At 38.3% G+C, this 21,139-nt stretch overlaps 2 protein-coding genes across 2 annotated transcripts; one reads left to right on the top strand and one right to left on the bottom strand.

The window, feature by feature from the left end:
* Positions 1–976: 976 nt before the first annotated feature.
* On the top strand, positions 977–11,877 carry LOC146974027 (F-box only protein 40-like). Its single transcript, XM_085797001.1, has 8 exons — positions 977–1,137; positions 1,238–1,310; positions 3,084–3,365; positions 5,291–6,166; positions 7,165–7,451; positions 8,233–8,364; positions 9,451–9,769; positions 11,229–11,877. The coding sequence occupies exons 2-8, from the start codon at positions 1,308–1,310 to the stop codon at positions 11,451–11,453; spliced, it is 2,124 nt and encodes a 707-aa protein (XP_085653127.1). The 5' UTR covers positions 977–1,137; positions 1,238–1,307; the 3' UTR covers positions 11,454–11,877.
* A 1,245-nt stretch (positions 11,878–13,122) lies between these two features.
* Positions 13,123–17,631, bottom strand: LOC146974026 (TLC domain-containing protein 2-like). The gene is made up of 5 exons (XM_085797000.1): positions 17,448–17,631; positions 17,258–17,340; positions 16,496–16,578; positions 14,174–14,379; positions 13,123–13,328 (listed from the first exon to the last, which is right to left on the bottom strand). The coding sequence occupies exons 1-5, from the start codon at positions 17,627–17,629 to the stop codon at positions 13,127–13,129; spliced, it is 756 nt and encodes a 251-aa protein (XP_085653126.1). The 5' UTR covers positions 17,630–17,631; the 3' UTR covers positions 13,123–13,126.
* Positions 17,632–21,139: the final 3,508 nt, after the last annotated feature.

Raw genomic sequence — 21,139 nt, 5'->3', positions numbered from 1 at the left:
CTTCCTCTCTTCGGTTTCGTTGTGTTACTTTCAGTCTGTGCTCTTTGAACCTGCAGGTTAAAATTAGCCGAGCAGGTTGAGCAGGAGAAGTAACTAACTCCCCTCTCAGTGGATTAATTCAGAAACGGTATCAGATACTGTCCTGCTTCTTCAGCCTGGGGCCGAATCTGTGATGTTCTGTAAGGAAAAGATAATCACGCTGCAAAAACTCAACATCATTCCAAGAATATTTGTCTTATTTCTTGTCAAAATGTCTCATTTATAGTCAAAACTAATCGCTTTCCCCTTAAAATAAGACTCATCGCCTAAAAAATTTACTTGTTTTTAGATCATTTTCACTTGTTTCAAACAAATTTTCACTTGAAATAAGTACACTGCAAAAACTTAAATTTTTTTTACCAAGAATATTTGTCCTATTTCTAGTCAAAACGAATTTCTTTCCACTTAAAATAAGACTCATCACATTAAAAAGTAGCTTGTTTTTAGACACTTTTTACTTTTTTCAAGCAGATTTTCACTTGAAATAAGTAGAAAAATCTGACAGTGGAGCAAGTTTTTCTTTCTTATTACAAGCACAAAAAACTTTCTTTCTACTTAAATGAAAATTTGAATATTGAATATTTGAATATTGAATATTTTAAGTAGAAAGAGATTAATTTTGACTAGAAATGAGACATTTTTGACAAGAAATAAGACAAATATTCTTGGAAAGATTTTGAGTTTTTGCAGTGTAGAATAATCTACCAGTGAAAGTTTTTTGAGTTTTTGCAGTGCAATACCTCTGTCCCTGTGTATATTTATCACTGAAGTTCAAATAAACTTGTTAACTCTCCACCAGAGGACACTGTTGTTTTGGAGAATAAATCAGACACGTTTTTGCAAATCAGTGAAATCAATTAGCAGCAGCAGCAACAATATGAATCACAGAGAAAGAGGTGGTGAGCGTCTTCTGCTGCTGATGAACTAAGCAGACTGGTGGTAACCAAACCATCATGCAGACCACATGTGTGACATTCTGGGTCAGTACTAAGCTCTATTTATAACACACACACACACACACACACACACACAGCACAGAGAGACAGTTGGTCTTTCAGGGTCAAGACAGAAGACGAAGCAGCTTTTTTCTCCTTCCCGGTACGTCCAAGTCTGTGATTCTTTGACTCTGATGCCTCGTGTTGTGTGTTGTGTATTGTTTTTCAAGCCTGGTGTGTTATCCTTTCCCATCTGTTTGCAGGACAGACAGACAACTACAGAGTTAAAAAAATATATAAAAATAAATAAACAGCTGCAAGAGGATCTGAACGATGGTATGTTTTTGTTTTGAAACCTTTATTTTTTATTTTTTCCACAAGTAGCTCTTAGGTTTAATTATCTCACTCCACTGCCATACAGTTATATAATGTGTTTCCCTCTGACCAAATTCATATGAACCCTGTACTCGCACTTTTAACTTCTCTTCTTTTTTTACATGCACTTTTGACCTTGTCCATGCACTCGTAGCTAACTCTCTTTTTCTTTTTAATGCACTTTTATCTACATATTTACTCTGTCTTTATACCAAGTTCTGAGGGTCTATGTATTTTAGGTATTGCACTGCAAAAACTCAAATTCTTTCCAAGAATATTTGTCTTATTTCTTGTCAAAATGTCTAATTTCTAGTCAAAACTAATCTCTTTTCCCCTTAAAATAAGACTAACTTAGATTAACTTGTTTTTAGATAATTTTCACTTGTTTGAAACAAATTTTCACTTGAAATAAGTAGAAAAATCTGCCAGTGAAAGCAAGTTTTTTTGTGTGTTTGTAATAAGAAAAGAAAAACTTGCTCCACTTTCAGATTTTTCTACTTATTTCAAGTGAAAATCTGCTTGAAAGAAGTAAAAAGTGTCTAAAAACAAGCTACTTTTTATGTGATGAGTCTTATTTTAAGTAGAATGAGATTTGTTTTGACTAGAAATAAGACAAATATTCTTGGTAAGATATTTGAGTTTTTGTAGCGTGTGTGTACTGTAGGCTATGTCTCAGCTGCTACTGTATGACATTTTAAATTTTATCCTCTGGGATTAATAAGGTAATCTAATCTAATCTAATCTAATCTAATCATGTAAAGGGTTAGGGTGGTAAAATAATAAAATCTTTTCCACCAATTAATACACAAACTGAACACATGCATGTTTGATTGCTCACACTGCAAAAACTCAAAATCTTTCCAAGAATATTTGTCTTATTTCTTGTCAAAATGTCTAATTTCTGATCAAAACTAATCTCTTTTCACTTAAAATTAGACATCACCTAAAAATGAATTTGTTTTTAGATCATTTTCACTTTTTTCAAACTAATTTTCACTTGAAATAAGTAGAAAAATCTGCCAGTGAAAGCAAGTTTTTTTGTGTTTGTTATAAGAAAGAAAAACTTGCTCCACTGTCAGATTTTTCCAAGTGAAAATCTGCTTGAAAGACGTAAAAAGTGTCTAAAAACAAGCTACTTTTTATTTGATGAGTCTAATGAGAGATTTGTTTTTGACTAGAAATAAGACAAATATTCTTGGTAAGATTTTGAGTTTTTACAGTGCAGCACAATAATTAGGTTAGTGAGTAAACATACACTGTAAAAAATCAAATATCTTACCAAGAATATTTGTCTTATTTCTAGTCAAAATGTCATTTCTAGTAAAAACAAAACTCATTATACTTAAAATAAGACTCGTCACATTAAAAAGTAGCTTGTTTCTAGACACTTTTTACTTCTTTCAAGCAGATTTTCACTTAAAATAATCTGATAGTGGGGCAAGTTTTTCTTTCTTATTACAAGCACAAAAAACTTGCTTTCACTGGCAGAGTTTTCTACTTATTTCAAGTGAAAATTTGTTTGAAACAAGTGAAAATTATCTACAAACAAGTTAATTTTTAGGTGATGAGTCTTATTTTAATTAGTTTTGACTAGAAATTAGACAATTTGACAAGAAATAAGAGAAATATTCTTGGTAAGATTTTGAGTTTTTACAGTGCAGCACAATAACTAGGTTAGCGATAGCCTATATCTGTGAGTAAACACTGATCTGTTGTGTAAATCTGCTCCTTCAGAGTCATCGGTCTCGATCCTCCAAGCCGCGGCAGCATGGCCACGCCCACTGCGACTCGTGCTACAGCCGGCGCTGCAGGAAGCGCATCGACATCTCGGTGTCGTGCGCGCTCGCCCCGTGCCGCCTGCTCTGCGGCGCTGTCTTCCACCTGTGCAAAGAGGAGGAACACCTGCTGCTCTGCCCCAACGTGAAGGTGCCGTGCCTCAACGCCGCCTACGGCTGCCCTGTCCAGCTGCCGCGCTGCTCGCAGGCCACACACCTGCAGGCGTGTCCCGCCAGCGTGGTGAGTAGCTATGTATGGAGCTACATTTGTGTCTTTATTATTCAATCAAAAGAAAAGTTGATTTTCCGTGTCTTGCCTCACTCCCGAGTCCATGACCAGCAGATAGACACCATCCTTTCCACTGTGCGTGCAGTAACAAGGGAGATAGAGCCGTATCGCCCGTAATTAGCTTAGCTCAAACACTGGAAGTGTATGGGTAGTGTTAGCCTGCCTCCACCTAAAGTCGCTAATTAGCTTAGCTCAAACACTGGAAGTGTATGGGTAGTGTTAGCCTGCCTCCTACCCGAGCTGAAATCAGCAGTCAGAAGCTGATTTCATTTTAGCTCTAAACTCTGTAAATATATCACTTTATCCACATTTCAAACATTTTTAGGTGAGAAAGTAGCCGTTTAGATCAGCAGTGTGTCGTTAATTTGTCTAAATACCAGCTGTTTACAATTTTGTTCGGATGAATTCGGCGCTACTCAAGCTAGCCGTTGTGACCAACGCACTTCCGGTTACTTTCACAAAATAAAACACCCGTTGCCCTTTACATACAGAAAACCATGACAATAGAATTTGTGCTTTTACTTTGAAACAGGAAGCTAACCTACCCTCGATGTAGCTAGCATGAACCAAAATAAACCGTCTTTGCTTGAACCCTCCGTTTTGACCGATCTCGTCCCGTTAGCGGCATTTGACCGCTCAAGTTGCCTTACCGGAGAGTTTTGTCAGCTCTGAGACCAAGATCGGCCCGCCGGTTTCCGTTTAGAGTTGCTGAAGAGTTTCTCTGATGACTTTAGGTGGAGGCAGGCTAACACTACCCATACACTTCCAGTGTTTGAGCTAAGCTAATTACGGGCGATACGGCTCTATCTCCCTTGTTACTGCACGCACAGTCGAAAGGATGGTGTCTATCTGCTGGTCATGGACTCGGGAGTGAGGCAAGACACGTAAAAAAATGTTGGCGTATCCTTTTAAACAAAAAAGATATTTTCAATCAAAACAAACTTAATTTCAATCAAAAAAACATTGTCAATAATAAAGAAAAAAAGGATTTGAATGCAAAAACATATTTGAGACCCACAAAATTGCATTCAAACCCTTTTTTTCTTTGATTGAAAAGGGTTTTTTTGATTGAAGTGAGTTATTTTGTGATTGAAAATAGCTTTTTTGTTTAATCAACTTTTTTTGATTTAATAATAAAGACACAAATATCCTACCCATAATATGGCCTGAATACAAAAAATCCCCCCAAAATATTTTTAATCAAATAACTCACCTCAATCAAAAAGAAAAAACTTTTCAATCAAAGAAAAAAAGGGTTCAAATGCAATTCTTTGGGTCTCAAATATATATTTTTTGCATTCAAACCCTTTTTTTCTTTGATTGAAATGTTTTGCTTTTGATTGAAGTGAAGTTTGTTTTGATGGAAAATACCTTTTTTGTTTAAATCTGTTTAAAAAATTTTTTTGGGGGGGGTTGAATAATACACTGCAAAAACTCAAAATCTTTCCAAGAATATTTGTCTTATTTCTTGTCAAAATGTCTCATTTCTAGTCAAAACTAAACTCTTTTCACTTAAAATAAGACTCATCACCTAAAAATTCACTTGTTTTTAGATCATTTTCGCTTGTTTGAAACAAATTTTCACTTGAAATAAGTAGAAAAATCTGCCAGTGAAAGCAAGTTTTTTGTGCTTGTAATAAGGAAGAAAAACTTGTTCCACTGTCAGATTTTTCTACTTATTTCAAGTGAAAATCTGCTTGAAAGAATTGAAAAGTGTCTAAAAACAAGCTACTTTTTAATGTGATGAGTCTTATTTTAAGTATAATGAGATTTGTTTTGACTAGAAATGACATTTTGAGTAGAAATAAGACAAATATTCTTGGTAAGATATTTGAGTTTTTGCAGTGTAAAGACACAAATCCTACCTCCCTCCATAGGTGTGCTGCTCCATGGAGTGGAACCGGTGGCCGGCCAACGACGCCCACTCTTACCCGAACACCGAGCTGTATGAAAACCTGATCAGAGAGAGAGAGGAGGAGGAGGAGGAGGAGGAGGAGGAGGGAGGAAGAGGAAGAGGAAGATGTCTGGATGTGGCGATGGCTTTGAAAGACCAGGATCGCCTGTTTCACTCCCTGGCGATGAGGAATCTGTTCCCTGAGCTCATGCAGAGCGTGAAGAAGGAGAAGGAGGAGGAGAGAAAGGAGGAAAGGAGGAAGAAGGAGATGAAGGAAAAGCAGAAAAGCACCTGGACGCCTTTCAACCTGTCTAAGCTCAACATGTCTGCTGCAAAAGAAGACGAGGACGAGGACGAGGATGACGAGGACGAGGATGAGGTTGAAGTGGAGTATGAAGAGGAGCCGGAGCTCACTCAGGAGGAGAGGGAGGCTCTGGCCCGGGCTTCGCTGGACGTCGAACTCTTGGGAAACTTCGCCGCCTACGAGCACATGTTCAGCATGGAGAAGGGCGGCTGCAGGGAAGCTGGAGGAGCCAGGAAGGGAACTCTGGGAACTCTGGCAGAGGAGGAAGACACAGCAGCATCATCAGCATCAAACACAAAGCTGAGCAACACATGCACAGCTTCCTCATCCTCCTCCTCTTCTTCCTCCACTGCTAAAGTGAAGAAGAGGTTTGTGTATGCCTCTGTGGAGCCGATGAAGATCACCGTCGTGCGTACTTTTAAAATCCCGACCAGCTTCGCGGCCAGGCAGACCCGCATCCGCAACCCTTTCTTCTACAAGAGAGCGCACGTGGCGGTGGACACCAGCGACCTCGGCGTGGTGCCGGGGGAGATGGCCGTGTGGGACGAAGTCCAGGTGCCAGAGAGAGAAAATTATAATAAAAACTCAAAATCTGTCCAAGAATATTTGTCTTATTTCTAGTCAAAATGTCATTTCTAGTCAAAACAAATCTCTTTCCACTTAAAATAAGATTCATCACCTAAAATTAACTTGTTTTTAGATAATTTTCATTTGTTTCAAACATATTTTCAATTGAAATAAGTAGAAAAATCTGCCAGTGAAAGCAAGTTTTTTTGTGCTTGTAATAAGAAAGAAAAACCATCAGATTTTTCTACTTATTTCGAGCGAAAATATACTTGAAAGAAGTAAAAAGTGTCTAAAAACAAGCTACTTTTTAATGTGATGAGTCTTATTTTAAGTATAATGAGATTTGTTTTGACTAGAAATGACATTTTTGACTAGAAATAAGACAAATATTCTTGGTAAGATATTGAGTTTTTGCAGTGTAAATCCTCCCTGCACTGCAAAAACTCAAAATCTGTCCAAGAATATTTGTCTTATTTCTAGTCAAAATGTCATTTCTAGTCCAAACTAAACTGTTTTCACTTAAAATAAGACTCATCACCTAAAATTAACTTGTTTTTAGATCATTTTCATTTGTTTCAAACTAATTTTCAATTGAAATAAGTAGAAAAATCTGCCAGTGAAAGCAAGTTTTTTTTGTGCTTGTAATAAGGAAGAAAAACTTGTTCCACTATCAGATTTTTTCTACTTATTTCAAGTGAAAATATGCTTGAAAGGAGTAAAAAAGTGTCTAAAAACAAGCTACTTTTAATATGATGAGTCTTATTTTAAGTAGAATGAGATTTGTTTTGACTAGAAATGACATTTTGACTAGAAATAAGACAAATATTCTTGGTAAGATTTTGAGTTTTTGCAGTATAAATCCTCCCTGCACTGCAAAAACTCAAAATCTTACCAAGAATATTTGTCTTATTTCTAGTCAAAATGTTCTTCGCTGCCATCGTGGCTGTTGTAACTCTGTGTCTTCTCCTCCCTCTGCCCGTCGTCAGGCCTCTCTGCTCTGCTCCCTGGAGAAGGAGCAGCGGGGTCACCTGATCGCCGAGAGCGTGTGCAACGACGGCCTGCTGCAGGACGAGGGCACGCAGACCTACAGCTTCCTGTCCGCGCCGTTCCGCAGCGACATGTCGCTGGCCGATCTGACGGCCGCGAAGCCGCTGGAGCTGCACCTCCAGCTGCAGGTGGAGAGCGTCACCAGCCGACACCACAAGGCCAGCTCCGCCTTCACCTTCCTCTGTGGCCACAGCTTCCACCGCAGAGAATACAGCAAACATTACAAGTAGGGGTTTATTTTTGTTCTTTTATAAAAAAAAACCAAATCTAAAGGGATAGATAGTTCAACATTTTGGCAAATTGGCCCATTGCCATAATCCCTATAGTCATAGCAGTAGGTTTGTTACCTTTAATTGTCGGTGCAAGCTGTTTTTAGAACAGCGGAGCAGAGCCGTGAGCTGCTCAGAGCTACGCTACGGAGGCTCATTATGGGATTTCTTGGTTTCAAACTCATCAAACTCATCAAATACACAATCCAACAACTCCACAACGCTCTGGTGGACAAGTTGTGAGCTGCACATTCACCACGCTATGAGATAATAACACAACATTACCACACAGAGTTGTTTTAGAGGGAAATTCATGCAAAACCGCTGATGCACGTTGCCTTCAGGGACAGTTTTTCATCAAGCAGTCTCTGTATTTCCCTCTACAACAACTCTGTGTGGTAACGTTGTGTTATTATCTCATAGCGTGGTGAATGTGCAGCTCACAACTTGTCCACCAGAGCGTTGTGGAGTTGTTGGATTGTGTATTTGATGAGTTTGATGAGTTTGAAACCAAGAAATCCCATAATGAGCCTCCGTAGCGTAGCTCTGAGCAGCTCACGGCTCTGCTCCGCTGTTCTAAAAACAGCTTGCACCGACAATTAAAGGTAACGAACCTACTGCTATGACTATAGGGATTATGGCAATGGGCCAATTTGCCAAAATGTTGAACTATCCCACTGAGGAAAAATAAACTGGTTTAATATAAATTTTTGTTTGTTTTATTCCATTTTTATGTAGGAACATCCACAGCGACATCCAGATGAGTGTGAACGGTTGGTTTGAGCAGAGATGCCCCCTGGCCTACCTGGGCTGCACCTTCAGCCAGAGGAGGTTTCGGCCGTCCACCCACGAGGCCAGCGTCGCCTTCAAGTGAGATACAGCTAATACTTTTTATCATACTGTCTCTTAAAATTGGATGTGAAGAAAATAAGAATAAAACGTAGGCTTATTCAACCTTTGTGTGGCTGCTGGAGGCAAACAGCTCAAAGGTTAGTTTGCATTAGCAAAGCACACTGGAGACTGAAACGTCAGTGGTTGAGTTGCATTGTGGGTAATGTAGGCACCAAGCTGAAATGGGAAGAGATGTCAAAAAAACTAAACAAAGATATCTCTGGTTGCTATATTCATAGTATTGTGAGGCCTGTACAATCCATGTCAAGGCTATTCGATTACAAATTCAGTTGGGCCAGATTTTCAAACAAAGAAATGTATCTGGGCCAGACATTTTCAGCGGCGTTTGGGTTTAAACTAACACTAATTATGTATATCGGAAATACAAGTAATGTTTAATCATTGTTTCCCTTTAAAGCGACAACGAGGAATTTGTATTTGGTTATAAAAAAGTCTCATATTAATGTGGATGAATCTACGTTACCCATACTTGTTAATGGGTCCAAAGGCTCATGGGAAATGTAGTGTGAAAACACTTTGCTTTCCAAAATTCCTCGTTGTCCCTTTAAATATTGGTCACATTTGACACAGGCTCATCAAAGTGTATAAAATAAAGAAACTCCACAAAAAAGACAAAACATCTTGATCATATCTAAACCCAGGCACAAAGTGCATGAAAAAATAACAAAAAGTGCCCATTATTGGCATTAACTTGCTTCCCTTATGAATTAAAATAAACATTTCAGTCTAGGCGCACCTCAAAGTGCACCATTTGAATAGGCCTGGTCTATGTGAATGCATATGGAGGTACACTTGTGTCTTTATTATTCAATCAAAAAAAGTTGATTAAACAAAAAAGCAATTTTCAATCAAATAATAACTCACTTCAATCAAAAAAAAACCTTTTCAATCAAAGAAAAAAGGGTTCAAATGCAATTTTTTGGGTCTCAAATATTGTTTAAATCAACTTTTCTTTTGATTGAATAATAAAGACACAAATGTACCTCCATAATAAATGCATAGACATTAAATGCACCTCTGAAGCAGCTTGAACGTCTCTTCCAGTGAGGATCTGGGCTGCTTCAGTCTGCACCCGTCACTTCCTGTCTCTCTGGGCGACGGCGGAGGAGGAGGAGGAGGAGGAGGAGGAGGAGGAGGAGGAGGAGGAGGAGGAGGGGAGGACTCTCTGAGCTCGCTGCCCTACGAGGTGCTCTGCCACATGGCCAGCTTCCTGGACAGCCTGTCCCTGTCCCAGCTGGCCCTGGTGTCCCACTACATGAGGCTGGTGAGCTCCTCGCTGCTGCAGGACCGAGGGATGGTCTCGCTCCGCTGGGAGAGGAAGACCGACTCACACGGAGGAGCCAAGTGGAGGGTGAAGCACAAGGTAAGCCACCAGCCAATAATAACCTTACAGTGACTCAGTTGTAATCCAATGGAGTTAATTCATGAAATTAGTAATTAATTGACTCCGTTAGAGCACCTGGAAGAGTAGGCTTCATTCTAAAAACTATGGGTTTCAAGTGCAAGATTCTTTATTGTCATTTCACATTATACCCCACAGGTAGTGGAATGAAATTTCATCGCCACTGGCTCCACATACACAAAAGTAAATAAATATAGAAATAATAGTAATAGTTATAAACACTCATAAATGATCATAATGCTTTATAACAATAACCATAACACACTATAAAACATTTTATCATGACTTATAAGGTCAGGTATTATAATACATTATAATTGTTAGTAACTTGCTGACAATGCCCACATCGATAATGCATTATAAATATAGTTATAATGTGTTATAATTGGCTTATAGACATGTATAGCTATCATTATAAACACTCATACTGGCTTTATAGCAATAAGCATAACACATTATAGAGAAATTATAACTCTATTATAATACTTGACCTTATAAGCCATTATAAAATGCTCTATGATGATTATTGTTATAAAGCCTTATGATCATTTATGAGTGTCTGTAATGATAGTTATACACGTTTATAAGCCAATTATAACAAATAACTATATTTATAATGCATTATCAGTCAGCAAGATACTAACGTATTATAATACCTGACCTTATAAGTCATGATAAAATGCTTTATAGTGTGTTATGATTATTGTTATAAAGCATTATGATCATGTATGAGTGTTTATAACTATAGTTATACGGTGCTATAACTGCATTATAACTCATAATAAGTATGGTTATAATTCGTTATAGAGATAGGTGTCAAATAAAGTGTTACCCAGATGTTCAAAGGAGAAGGGTTCAATGTGAACAGCAGCTGAACATGGCTCAATCCTGACAACTGCTGTCAGGGGGCGTGAGTCGTAGGCCCAAATTTAAATGTTGTATTTATAAACTACAAAGAAGAAACCCACAGACTGCTCCTTTAAATTCATCAAAAGGGGCCAACTGCACTGCAAAAACTCAAAATCTTTCCAAGAATATTTGTCGTATTTCTTGTCAAAATGTCTAATTTCTAGTCAAAACGAATTTCTTTCCACTTAAAATAAGATTCATTACCTAAAAAATTAACTTGTTTTTAGATAATTTTCACTTGTTTCAAACAAATTTTCAATTGAAATAAGTCAAATCTGCCAGTGAAAGCAAGATTTTTGTGCTTGTAATAAGAAACTTGCTCCACTATCAGATTTTTCAATTTATTTCAAGTGAAAATCTGCTTGAAAGAAGTAAAACGTATCTAAAAACAAGCTACTTTTTAATGTGATGAGTCTTATTTGAAGTAGAAATAAGACAGATTTTTGCAGTGTAGAGGCCTGTTTGTGTATATCCAGTACAGACAACATCCTGTGTCTCCGTGTGGCTTCAGGTTTGGGAGTTCAGCACCTTGTTCTCTCCCGTGGACTCCTGGTGTTTCCGAGACGCCCCGTCGATCTCGGAGCACCTGAAGGTTTGTCCGCTCTACGAGAGGGAGTCCCGGTCGGAGAAGATTCAGCTGCCGCGCATCCAGAAACAGGTTCAAACCAGCAACAGCAGCAGCTGCAAAGGACCAACTCTGGTCAGTCTGTTCCAGCAGCAGAGGATCATGATGTAGAGAGCAACGACGTGTGTGAATGTGCTCCAATGCTCCAATGTGTCTAATGCATGGTCCTCTTCGTCTCTTTCCCGAGTTATGCCTTTAAAGGGATACACCAACATTTTTTTTTTCTTTGTGTCTTGCCTCACTCCCGAGTCCATGACCAGCAGATAGACACCATCCTTTCCACTGTGCGTGCAGTAACAAGGGAGATAGAGCCGTATCGCCCGTAATTAGCTTAGCTCAAACACTGGAAGTGTATGGGTAGTGTTAGCCTGCCTCCACCTAAAGTCGCTAATTAGCTTAGCTCAAACACTGGAAGTGTATGGGTAGTGTTAGCCTGCCTCCACCTAAAGTCGCCAATTAGCTTAGCTCAAACACTGGAAGTGTATGGGTAGTGTTAGCCTGCCTCCACCTAAAGTCATCAGAGAAACTCTTCAGCAACTCTAAACGGAAACCGGCGGGCCGATCTTCGTCTCAGAGCTGACAAAACTCTCCGGTAAGGCATCTTGAGCGGTCAAATGCCGCTAACGGGACGAATGGGTCAAAACGGAGGGTTCAAGCAAAGACGGTTTATTTTGGTTCAAGCTAGCTACATCGAGGGTAGGTTAGCTTCCTATTTCAAAGTAAAAGCACAAATTCTATCGTCATGGTTTTCTGTATGTAAAGGGCAACGGGTGTTTTATTTTGTGAAAGTAACCGGAAGTGTGTTGGTCACAACGGCTAGCTTGAGTAGCGCCGAATTCGTCCGAACAAAATTGTAAACAGCTGGTATTTAGACAAATTAACGACACACTGCTGATCTAAACGGCTACTTTCTCACCTAAAAATGTTTGAAATGTGGATAAAGTGATATATTTACAGAGTTTAGAGCTAAAATGAAATCAGCTTCTGACTGCTGATTTCGGCTCGGATAGGAGGCAGGCTAACACTACCCATACACTTCCAGTGTTTGAGCTAAGCTAATTACGGGCGATACGGCTCTATCTCCCTTGTTACTGCACGCACAGTCGAAAGGATGGTGTCTATCTGCTGGTCATGGACTCGGGAGTGAGACAAGACACGAGAAAAAATGTCGCCATATCCCTTTAAATTATTATAGTATTCAACTTATCAATCAATCGAGTAACTAACTGCAAATTGTATTCAGAATTTTCTACTGTGATAATGACAAGTAGATTTAGATGTATATGTAGATGTATCTAGTCTAATGGTAATCATTCCAGCTTTATGTGAAGGCAAATAAAAACCTGTCACAGTTTTGTATAGTTTTTAAAATTAAGAACAAATCTCAAACAACACTGGTCTGGTACAATGCACAGCAAAAAAAAAAGAAAAGAAAACTAATTTCAGAATATGTTACATTGTCATTTCAAAACTGAAAAATGGAGATTAAAAAAAAGTCAATTACACAATAATAATAATTGTATCTATAGGGAAATGATCCAAATAACAAGGTTAGAAAAAAACTAGTAATAACTAGTGATGAGTGTTTGAAAGCTGCGTTTGTGTGATGTTTTAACCTCATGCTACGAATAAACACCAACGGCTTTTTAACCTACTCTTTTCTTTTTATTATAAAGGCAAACATTACAAGTTAAAACGCTATAAGTTCATTCAATCATATATTAGAGGTAGAAAACTGCTGGGTCAGTGAGTTGTGACAAGGAGAAACACGGCGCTGTCTCCCTCTAGTGGCTCTTGCCGGTGCTTTGTGTGTCTGTGAGGAGGAAGTCCGCTCTGAGCAGTCGGTAAAACAACACAACGTTCATGACGGAGACGAGGCTCAGGCCCGTCGCCCCCGTCAACAGGACGTAGCGAGGTACGAGCTCGCTGTGACCGGCCAGCCAGCGGCTCATCCAGCCCAGCGTACACACACGAAACACCAGAAACCTGCACGACACCACACAATGACACAAAGACAAAAAAATATATTTATATATCAGTGAGGAGCCTGTGTGAACATCAGAAATCCTGAGGAAAATAAGACAGTGAATGCATCAGGTGCATCACTACACTGCAAAAACTCAAAATCTTTCCAAGAATATTTGTCTTATTTCTAGTCATAATATCATTTCTAGTCAAAACAAATTTCATTCTACTTAAAATAAGACTCATTACATTAAAAAAGTAGCTTGTTTTTAGACACTTTTTACTTCTTTCAAGCATATTTTCACTTGAAATAATCTGATAGTGGAGCAAGTTTTTCTTTCTTATTACAAGCACAAAAAACTTGCTTTCACTGGCAGATTTGCCTACTTATTTCAAGTGAAATTTTGTTTGAAAGAAGTGAAAATTATCTAAAAACAAGTCGATTTTTAGGTGATGAGTCTTATTTTAAGTGGAAAGAGATTAGTTTTGACTAGAAATGAGACATTTTGACAAGAAATAAGACAGATATTCTTGGAAAGATTTTGAGTTTTTGCAGTGTATCTAGGCCTACAGCTCTATTTATATGGTGCTGTCATCCAAAGAATCTATTTTTCAAGCTTGCAGCAACCACAGGTGTCACCAAATCATCCGGAAATTAAACCTTATGGTGTATTTCCTAAAAAAAACCATTATGATGCACTTTGTATGGATGAGCTTGCAGCATATTGAGGCAGGTTAAGCCATTTAACTCCATGGATGAACATAAAACATGCCTATTGTAGGAACTTTCACATCTTCGAATGTGAAAACAATCTTTTTCACATGTAAAAAGCTCCAGCAGTCGAATCACTGATGCACCTACGTACGTTCCCATATTGAGCCAGCTGGTCGCTCTGTAGGTCGCAGACGGCCGAGGGGCTGCAGACTCGGTCCCGGGCCTGTTCCTCCGTCCCGACAGGAGGAGGAGCTGTCTCACATGCAGGAAAATCGAATTGATCTCGACCAGCAGCGACACCACAGCGAAGCCCAGGTAGAGACGGCTCGTTACAGCCAAACTGAAGCAGGAGACCACCTGAAGAAAAGCAAAAGAGTCCGAGTCAAAACCAGTCAAAGATTTAAACACACAAACACACACGGTCAATGAATCATGCAGCAAAATGTCAAGACTTTCCAAGACGAAGGCATATAATTAAAGTAAAAATAACAAATGAAATTGAAACTAGGGATGTCACGATTATACATTTTCTTGGTGCGATTATTGTCAGAGAAATAATCACGGTACTACGATTATCAAGATTATTATGCATTAATTAATTTCACAACACTATGAATGTGTAAAATCAAATATAGTCAAAATATTTCAAGTATCTATTAATATATGACCAATTATTAACCCCGAGGGGAAGTGTTTGAAATATTCAGGTTATAAATTGTCATCTATACCAAATGTTTGTGTTTATTTGAATCATTTTTTGTTTTGTTTTGCTTTTTTTTTTAATTAAAAATGACACGCTAACATCTAAATTCCTACAAATTCAATGTTACGTTAGTTAAATGGACCAGTATCTGTGCATTTACCTTTATTTTTGCACACATCTGCCGATAAGGTCCCATCCCCAACATAATCTTTTTGGGAAAGTAACGGTATTTAGGAATCACTACGATTAATTAATTGTGGAGTTTAATACCGCGATTAATTGTTAAAACAAGTAATCGTGACATCCCTAATTGAAACAGTGTCATATACTGATGTGTGTTCATCCCTAATCCTGTCAATATATTGTAGTCGATAAAGTGGAATCTAAAAGTCTGAGACCACGTTGTCAGAATAAAATAACAAATAGATAAGTTTAAAATCAATGAGAGGAAACATAATAAGCAAATAAATTATCCGATGCCAAGAAAATCATAATATACTGTAGGCATTTTCAAACGTATGTACAGTACATGTGCACATTTTATTGTATTGTATGTTTATCTTTAAATATGTCATCATAGTATATGCAGTGGATGTTTATATGTGATGATAATATAAGTGACAAACATGGCAACATAGGGACACATATGTTATAATTTCTGTATGAGGCACCGTACACCATTTGATTAATTAATGTTAAAATAACTAATCAACTTGTTGCATATCTTTAATTCACCAGGCAGATGTCTACAGTACTTTATAGTGTGGATAAACAGTTTGGAGTACATTATGATCCAAAAAACACACGATGCTGGAGGGGGAGTGTTGCTGTAATGTGTCATTAACAACCTGGCAACCCAAAATTATTATAACCCTAACCCAAATTAAAAAATACATTATTAGAAAGTTGTCGTAGGCCTGCTAATACAATGTAAAACTCCCCACACTGCACTCTAAACATACAGCAGACTTTGCACTATGATCAAACAGTTGTGTTCAAGGTTAAACGTAAAGATAAAGATTTTACAACCTCCTCTGTTAAATGAGCAACTAACTAAGCATCAGTTCAGCTTTAAGCAAACACACACACACACACACACACACACACACACACACACACTGAGGCAGCGATGTGTCGGCCCACTGCAGGTGTTATAGCATTAATTAGGGCTGTCGTCAAAGTTAATGAGATAATTATGTGTTAATGCAAATTCCTTTTAGTGCCACAGTTTGTTTTTTGTTTTTTTCGATGCACAATTAACACACATTCTGTTGCGTTGGCCTTTAGTTGAACTCAAGTGAACAGTTACGACATCATGTTGTTATTTGAGCATCTTTGAGTGTTTCTGGAAAATATTTGTCGTTGTTTTTGGGTTTGTGTATAATAAATCTTAATTTGCATAAACTACGCATATTTTTGTGCATTATTAAAAACTTGGAAAATGTCCCTTTTAAGGTGCATTTTGAACACATAACAAACAAATAACTAGCTATTTTAATCAATGGACAACCCTAGATCTTAACTGTGGTATCGTAAAAGTGACAAGTGCATGTGTATTATCTATTATGTGTGTTTTCTTAAGGTGCAGTGTGTGTGTGTGTGTGTGTGTGTGTGTGTGTGTGTGTGTGTGTGTGTGTGTGTGTGTGTGTGTGTGTGTGTGTGTGTGTGTGTGTGTGTGTGTGTGTGTGTGTGTGTGTGTGTGTGTGTGTGTGTGTGTGTGTGAGTTTTCTCTTCACACACGTTGTACAGTAGGGTGTTAAAGTTTATTACCACAGAGTGATGGAGGAGAAGCTCCCAGGACTGTTTGAATGACTGGTTCAAGGCCAGGTCCAAGAAGTCATGGATAAAATAACCTAGATACAGAAGAAAGAGCATGTTTGGTTTGTATGATGAATTATGCATAAAATATAAAACACAGAACACCTGGAAAAGTGTAATATCACTGCAAAAACTCAAAATCTTACCAAGAATATTTGTCTTATTTCTACTTAAAATGTCATTTCTAGTCAAAAACAGATCTAATACCAAAAATAAGACTCATCACATAAAAAGTAGCTTGTTTTTTTTAGACACTTTTTACTTCTTTCAAGCATATTTTCACTTGAAATAAGTAGAAAAATCTGACAATGGAGTAAGTTTTTCTTTCTTATTACAAGCACACAAAAAAACCTGCTTTCACTGGCAGATTTTTCTACTTATTTCAATTGAAAATTTGTTTGAAACAAGTGAAAATGATCTAAAAACAAGTTAATTTTTAGGTGATGAGTCTTTTATCTTATATCTTAAGTGGAAAGAGATTAGTTTTGACTAGAATTGAGACATTTTGACCAGAAATAAGACAAATATTCTTGGAAAGATTTTGAGTTTTTACAGTGATCAAAACTCAAGAGCTTTTTGTTAGCGATTCCCACCAATATTCAATCTTGTAGAATTCACATTTAACATCTGGGAAGTTGCAAGTAGACGTAAATAGATCCAGACTTTGGATCGATATCAATTTGGATAATCTGATGCAGTTCTTCTGAGTGTCACCTGTGGACACGGCTACCAGACTGTGGGAGAGCACGCTGTGAGACGAGATCAGGTCCTTCAGCATCTGAGGATGAAGGTAGAAACTGGAGAACAAGAGAGAAAGAGAGAGAAAGAGAGAGCACAGGAGGGGAAGTGAGGATCACCTGAGATGTGAATAAACGTGATGGACTGATGATTGGTCTTCACCTACCACCACACCGCCCATGCTCCTGTCAGCGAGCTGTGAGCCAGAGAAGTGCAGATGTTCCTCCACCTCCAGGATTTCTGGCGCGCCGGCTCAGGCGTTGGCAGAAGTCTGAAGACAATCGTGTTCAGCAGTTTGAAGGAGCAGGCCGATCCTCCAACGACCAGGAGCGCTGACCTCGGATCCATAACTATAGACTACTACAGCTATACCTCTATAGGCTGCAGCTATAAGCCCCAGAGCCCAGTGCCCTGAGTTCACCACTGGTCTCTGTGTTCATCTCAGGTGAGAGAGTGTCCTCTGATAGGCACTTTGAGGAGAGGGAGAAAGAAAAACACATTGCTTAACAGTCTGTAAAACACAACCTATATTATAAGTGACCCCTGACCTCTAAGACACTCCCATTACTCACTCACGTGGAGCGATAAACTGATCAGTGATAACAGGTGAAGGGTCCCGGGTCCTTTGATGATGATGATGGCCTGAAAAAATAGTCCATTTCACACAGCTTTGGTTTAGTTTAGTTAATAGGCTTTATGCACAGCTCCACTACTTCCTGAATGAAGCCAGCTCCTTTGTTTCTTGTTTTACATTATTGGACCAACTAATTAATCCAGGTGTGTCTGACCATTGGTGTGAGGTCAGACACCTGGATTAATCAGTTGGTCCAATAATGTAAGACAGGAAATAAAGGAGCTGGCTTATTTCAGGAAGTAGTGGAGCTGTGAATAAAGCCCATTAGTTCATAAATATACAGAAATATGACAAAAATTACAAGCAATAATCAGTTCAAGGAGAAGCGAAAAAACCCAAAGGGCTTATTTGAAGCCTCACTTAATAAATATTCAAGCAATATTGCCAAAACAAATATTGACAATAACAAATAGGCCTATAACAAAATGCTAATATCCATTTAAAAGTGTCTATGTGTATGGGTGTGTGTGACATAGCCAGTGATGGTAATAATGGCGTTACTAACGGCGCTACTTTTTTCAGTAAGGGCGGAGTAATCAAAAAAGTTAGCTAGCCTACTGTTTCCCCCCTTACAACACGTTTACTGACAGTAAAATGCGCCGTCGTTACCTGACTCAAGAAGTCCCATCAGAAAATAATATGCTAGAGTGCCAATCTCTCTATGTAGGACAATAATACACTTTTTTTTGTTTTGGTTTTAACGCGCTGTATCAATCCGCCTCTTCCACACGCCGCTGATCTAAACAGCTGATAGGCGGAGTAATAGCGGATACTGCGTGAGTTGGTCAGTAGTGCGGTAGTTAGATAAATGGGGTTCCTAGGGAGGGAATATTTGAGCATTTTTATTAAAAAAGTAATACAATAGTTACTTTCCTTGTAATTAATTACTTTTATAGTGTAGTAAGTAACTCAGTCACTTATTGGCAAGAGTAACTATTACCTTTTCAAAGTAACGTGTCCAACACTGGACATAGCAACAGTAACCAAGCCAGCCCCGGCCCCCTTGGTTACTGTTGCTATGTCACGTTAAGCTAGCTAGCTTTCACTCCCAGCCCCAGCCATCATGCTCCTAGCATATAAGAAATGTGCAGTTTTCAGCAATATTGGCATCGGTTTCAAAGGAAATATCAGCAAATTTATGGGGAAAAAAACTGTTCGGAGATATCAGAGAGAAGCAGTCAGAAAGATAATTCATAGTTTTCAGTTCCGTGACTGGTGTAGATGGAGGGTAACGTTAAAACATCAACGACTCCACCGGACAGAGCAGCAACAAGTACGGTAATTTCCCTGTTAACCTATCGGATACCTACTGTAGGTCATCTCACTGATTGTGAATAATTTTAATGATTTTTTTTTTAAAGCAAAGGTTAATACCACCTACTTAACATTAGCCTAATAGATAACCTGGGTTGCTATGGAGGAGGAGCTAGGGATTGGTGCCATTTGGCCACTGCATTAAAACAAGTTTCAAACAAATATGACCTGGGCAACAATACAAAACAGTTTACAGAGCAGCAATTTAGTGCTTTTTCAGGCATCTTCTGTAATTTGTAGCCTAATATGAGGAGATACAGTTACAGGAAGGCGTCATTTGGTTTCCCCTGAAATCTTACTGAAGACTGACCTCTACAAGTTAGAAATTTAGCATTTTTATTAATTTATTCGTACAAGAAATACAGATGTGGACAAATTTGGTTGGTACCCTTCTGTTAAAGACAGAAAACCCCACAATTGTCACTGAAATAACTTGAATCTGACAACAGTAAAGCACCAATGGATGTTCTCCCAGAAGCTTTGTGGACAGATGAGACAAAAAACTGAATCTTTTTGGCTTCAAGTCACATCAGCTCATTGTTAACAGATGCAAAAAATGTAGAAAACAACACTGTACCTACTGTGAAACATGGATCAGGCTCAGGGCATCTTCAATCTGTGCACGGTTCAATGAAACCTCAAGACTATCAAGGCATTCTGGTGTGAAATGTGCTGCCCAGTGTCAGAAAGCCTGGTCTGACTAAGTTGCAGGTCATGGGTCCTCCAACAGGTCACACACAGCTAAAAACACCCCGACCCTGTAACCCCCCGACCATAAATCCTATTGAACATCTGTGGAAGGAGCTGGCACATGCAGTCTGGAGAAGGACAGGTGCAGAAGCTTCATTGAGAGTTACAGAAACCACCTGACTGCAGCGATTATTACCTCCAAAAGGTAAAAGTTAAAGGTACCATCATTTTAGTCCAGGCCAGTTTCATTAGTTTGGTTTTTAAAAATAATTCTGTTGAACCACAATTCAAAAGCAATGTCTGATTTTGTCCGTTTCAAGTTATTTCAGTGACAGTTGTGGGTTTTTCTTTCTTTAACTGAAGGCAGAGATGGATAGAGTACTCCACCCCAGTACTTGAGTAAGAGTACAAATACTACTGGTCAAAATTTACTCCGTTACAAGTAAAAGCAGCTCAGTCGACATGTTACTCGAGTAAGAGTAAAGAAGTACTTGCTTCTAAAGGTACTTAAGTATCCAAAACTACATGCTTTTAAATTTACTTTAAGTAAAAGTAAGAGTAAGAGTAAATTTCTTATTTTTCACATCAATGAATGACTATAATTTTTTCTACATGAATGTAAGGAGCTTTTAACTCTTGTTTCTGAGAATGAACTCTTTGAAACCAGCTGCACTGATGTGCTGCTTTTAGGGGTTAGGGTTTCCTTCTTTGACAAACACAGCTTGTGTCCAATAGGATTTTAGAAAAAAATTAAAATAAAATAAAAAGAGCAGACCTGAAAGTAACGAGTACTTTTCAGCCTTCCTAGAAATTAACTTGAGTAAAAGTAAAAATATTTGTCTTGGAAATGTATTCAAGTAAGAGTAATAAGTAAAAAAAAAAAAAATCTGTGGGTGTCCATTCAATACGATGCTATGAAAACAGAGTAATCATCAGCGACACTGAAGTAAATGTCCATTTTATCATCGTTCCTCAGTGGAAAAAACACATTTCTGAGACACAAAGTTTGTCTTCAGGCTTTAAATGAATGAACCTCTCATCTGTGATGTTTCTCTGTGTTGAATAATTAGTGAAATGAAACCACACCAGAAGTTAAACATGTGACATGGGGCCCTACCAAGTAGACTGCTTTTTTTTTTTCTCCCACATGATCATGAGTTTTAATCTAAAACTGTGGGTTAAGTGCTACAACATTATAACGCCATAATACAAATAGCGTT

This window comes from Trachurus japonicus, chromosome 14 (genome assembly GCF_045865225.1).
Source record: "Trachurus japonicus isolate A0001 chromosome 14, Traja_1.0".
NCBI lineage: Eukaryota > Metazoa > Chordata > Actinopteri > Carangiformes > Carangidae > Trachurus > Trachurus japonicus.
The sequence above is the reverse complement of the archived record's forward strand: the minus strand, read 5'-3'. Positions and strand labels throughout refer to the sequence as shown.

Coding starts and splice junctions, on each gene's coding strand:
- LOC146974027 (XM_085797001.1), top strand. Junction 3,366..5,290: donor AGGCGTGTCCCGCCAGCGTG/GTGAGTAGCTAT, acceptor CTCCCTCCATAG/GTGTGCTGCTCCATGGAGTG. Junction 7,452..8,232: donor GAATACAGCAAACATTACAA/GTAGGGGTTTAT, acceptor ATTTTTATGTAG/GAACATCCACAGCGACATCC.
- LOC146974026 (XM_085797000.1), bottom strand. CDS start 17,629: ATGGATCCGAGGTCAGCGCTCCTGGTCGTTGGAGGATCGGCCTGCTCC. Junction 17,341..17,447: donor GGAGCATGGGCGGTGTGGTG/GTAGGTGAAGAC, acceptor CTTGTTCTCCAG/TTTCTACCTTCATCCTCAGA. Junction 13,329..14,173: donor AGCTGGCTCAATATGGGAAC/GTACGTAGGTGC, acceptor GGTGTCGTGCAG/GTTTCTGGTGTTTCGTGTGT.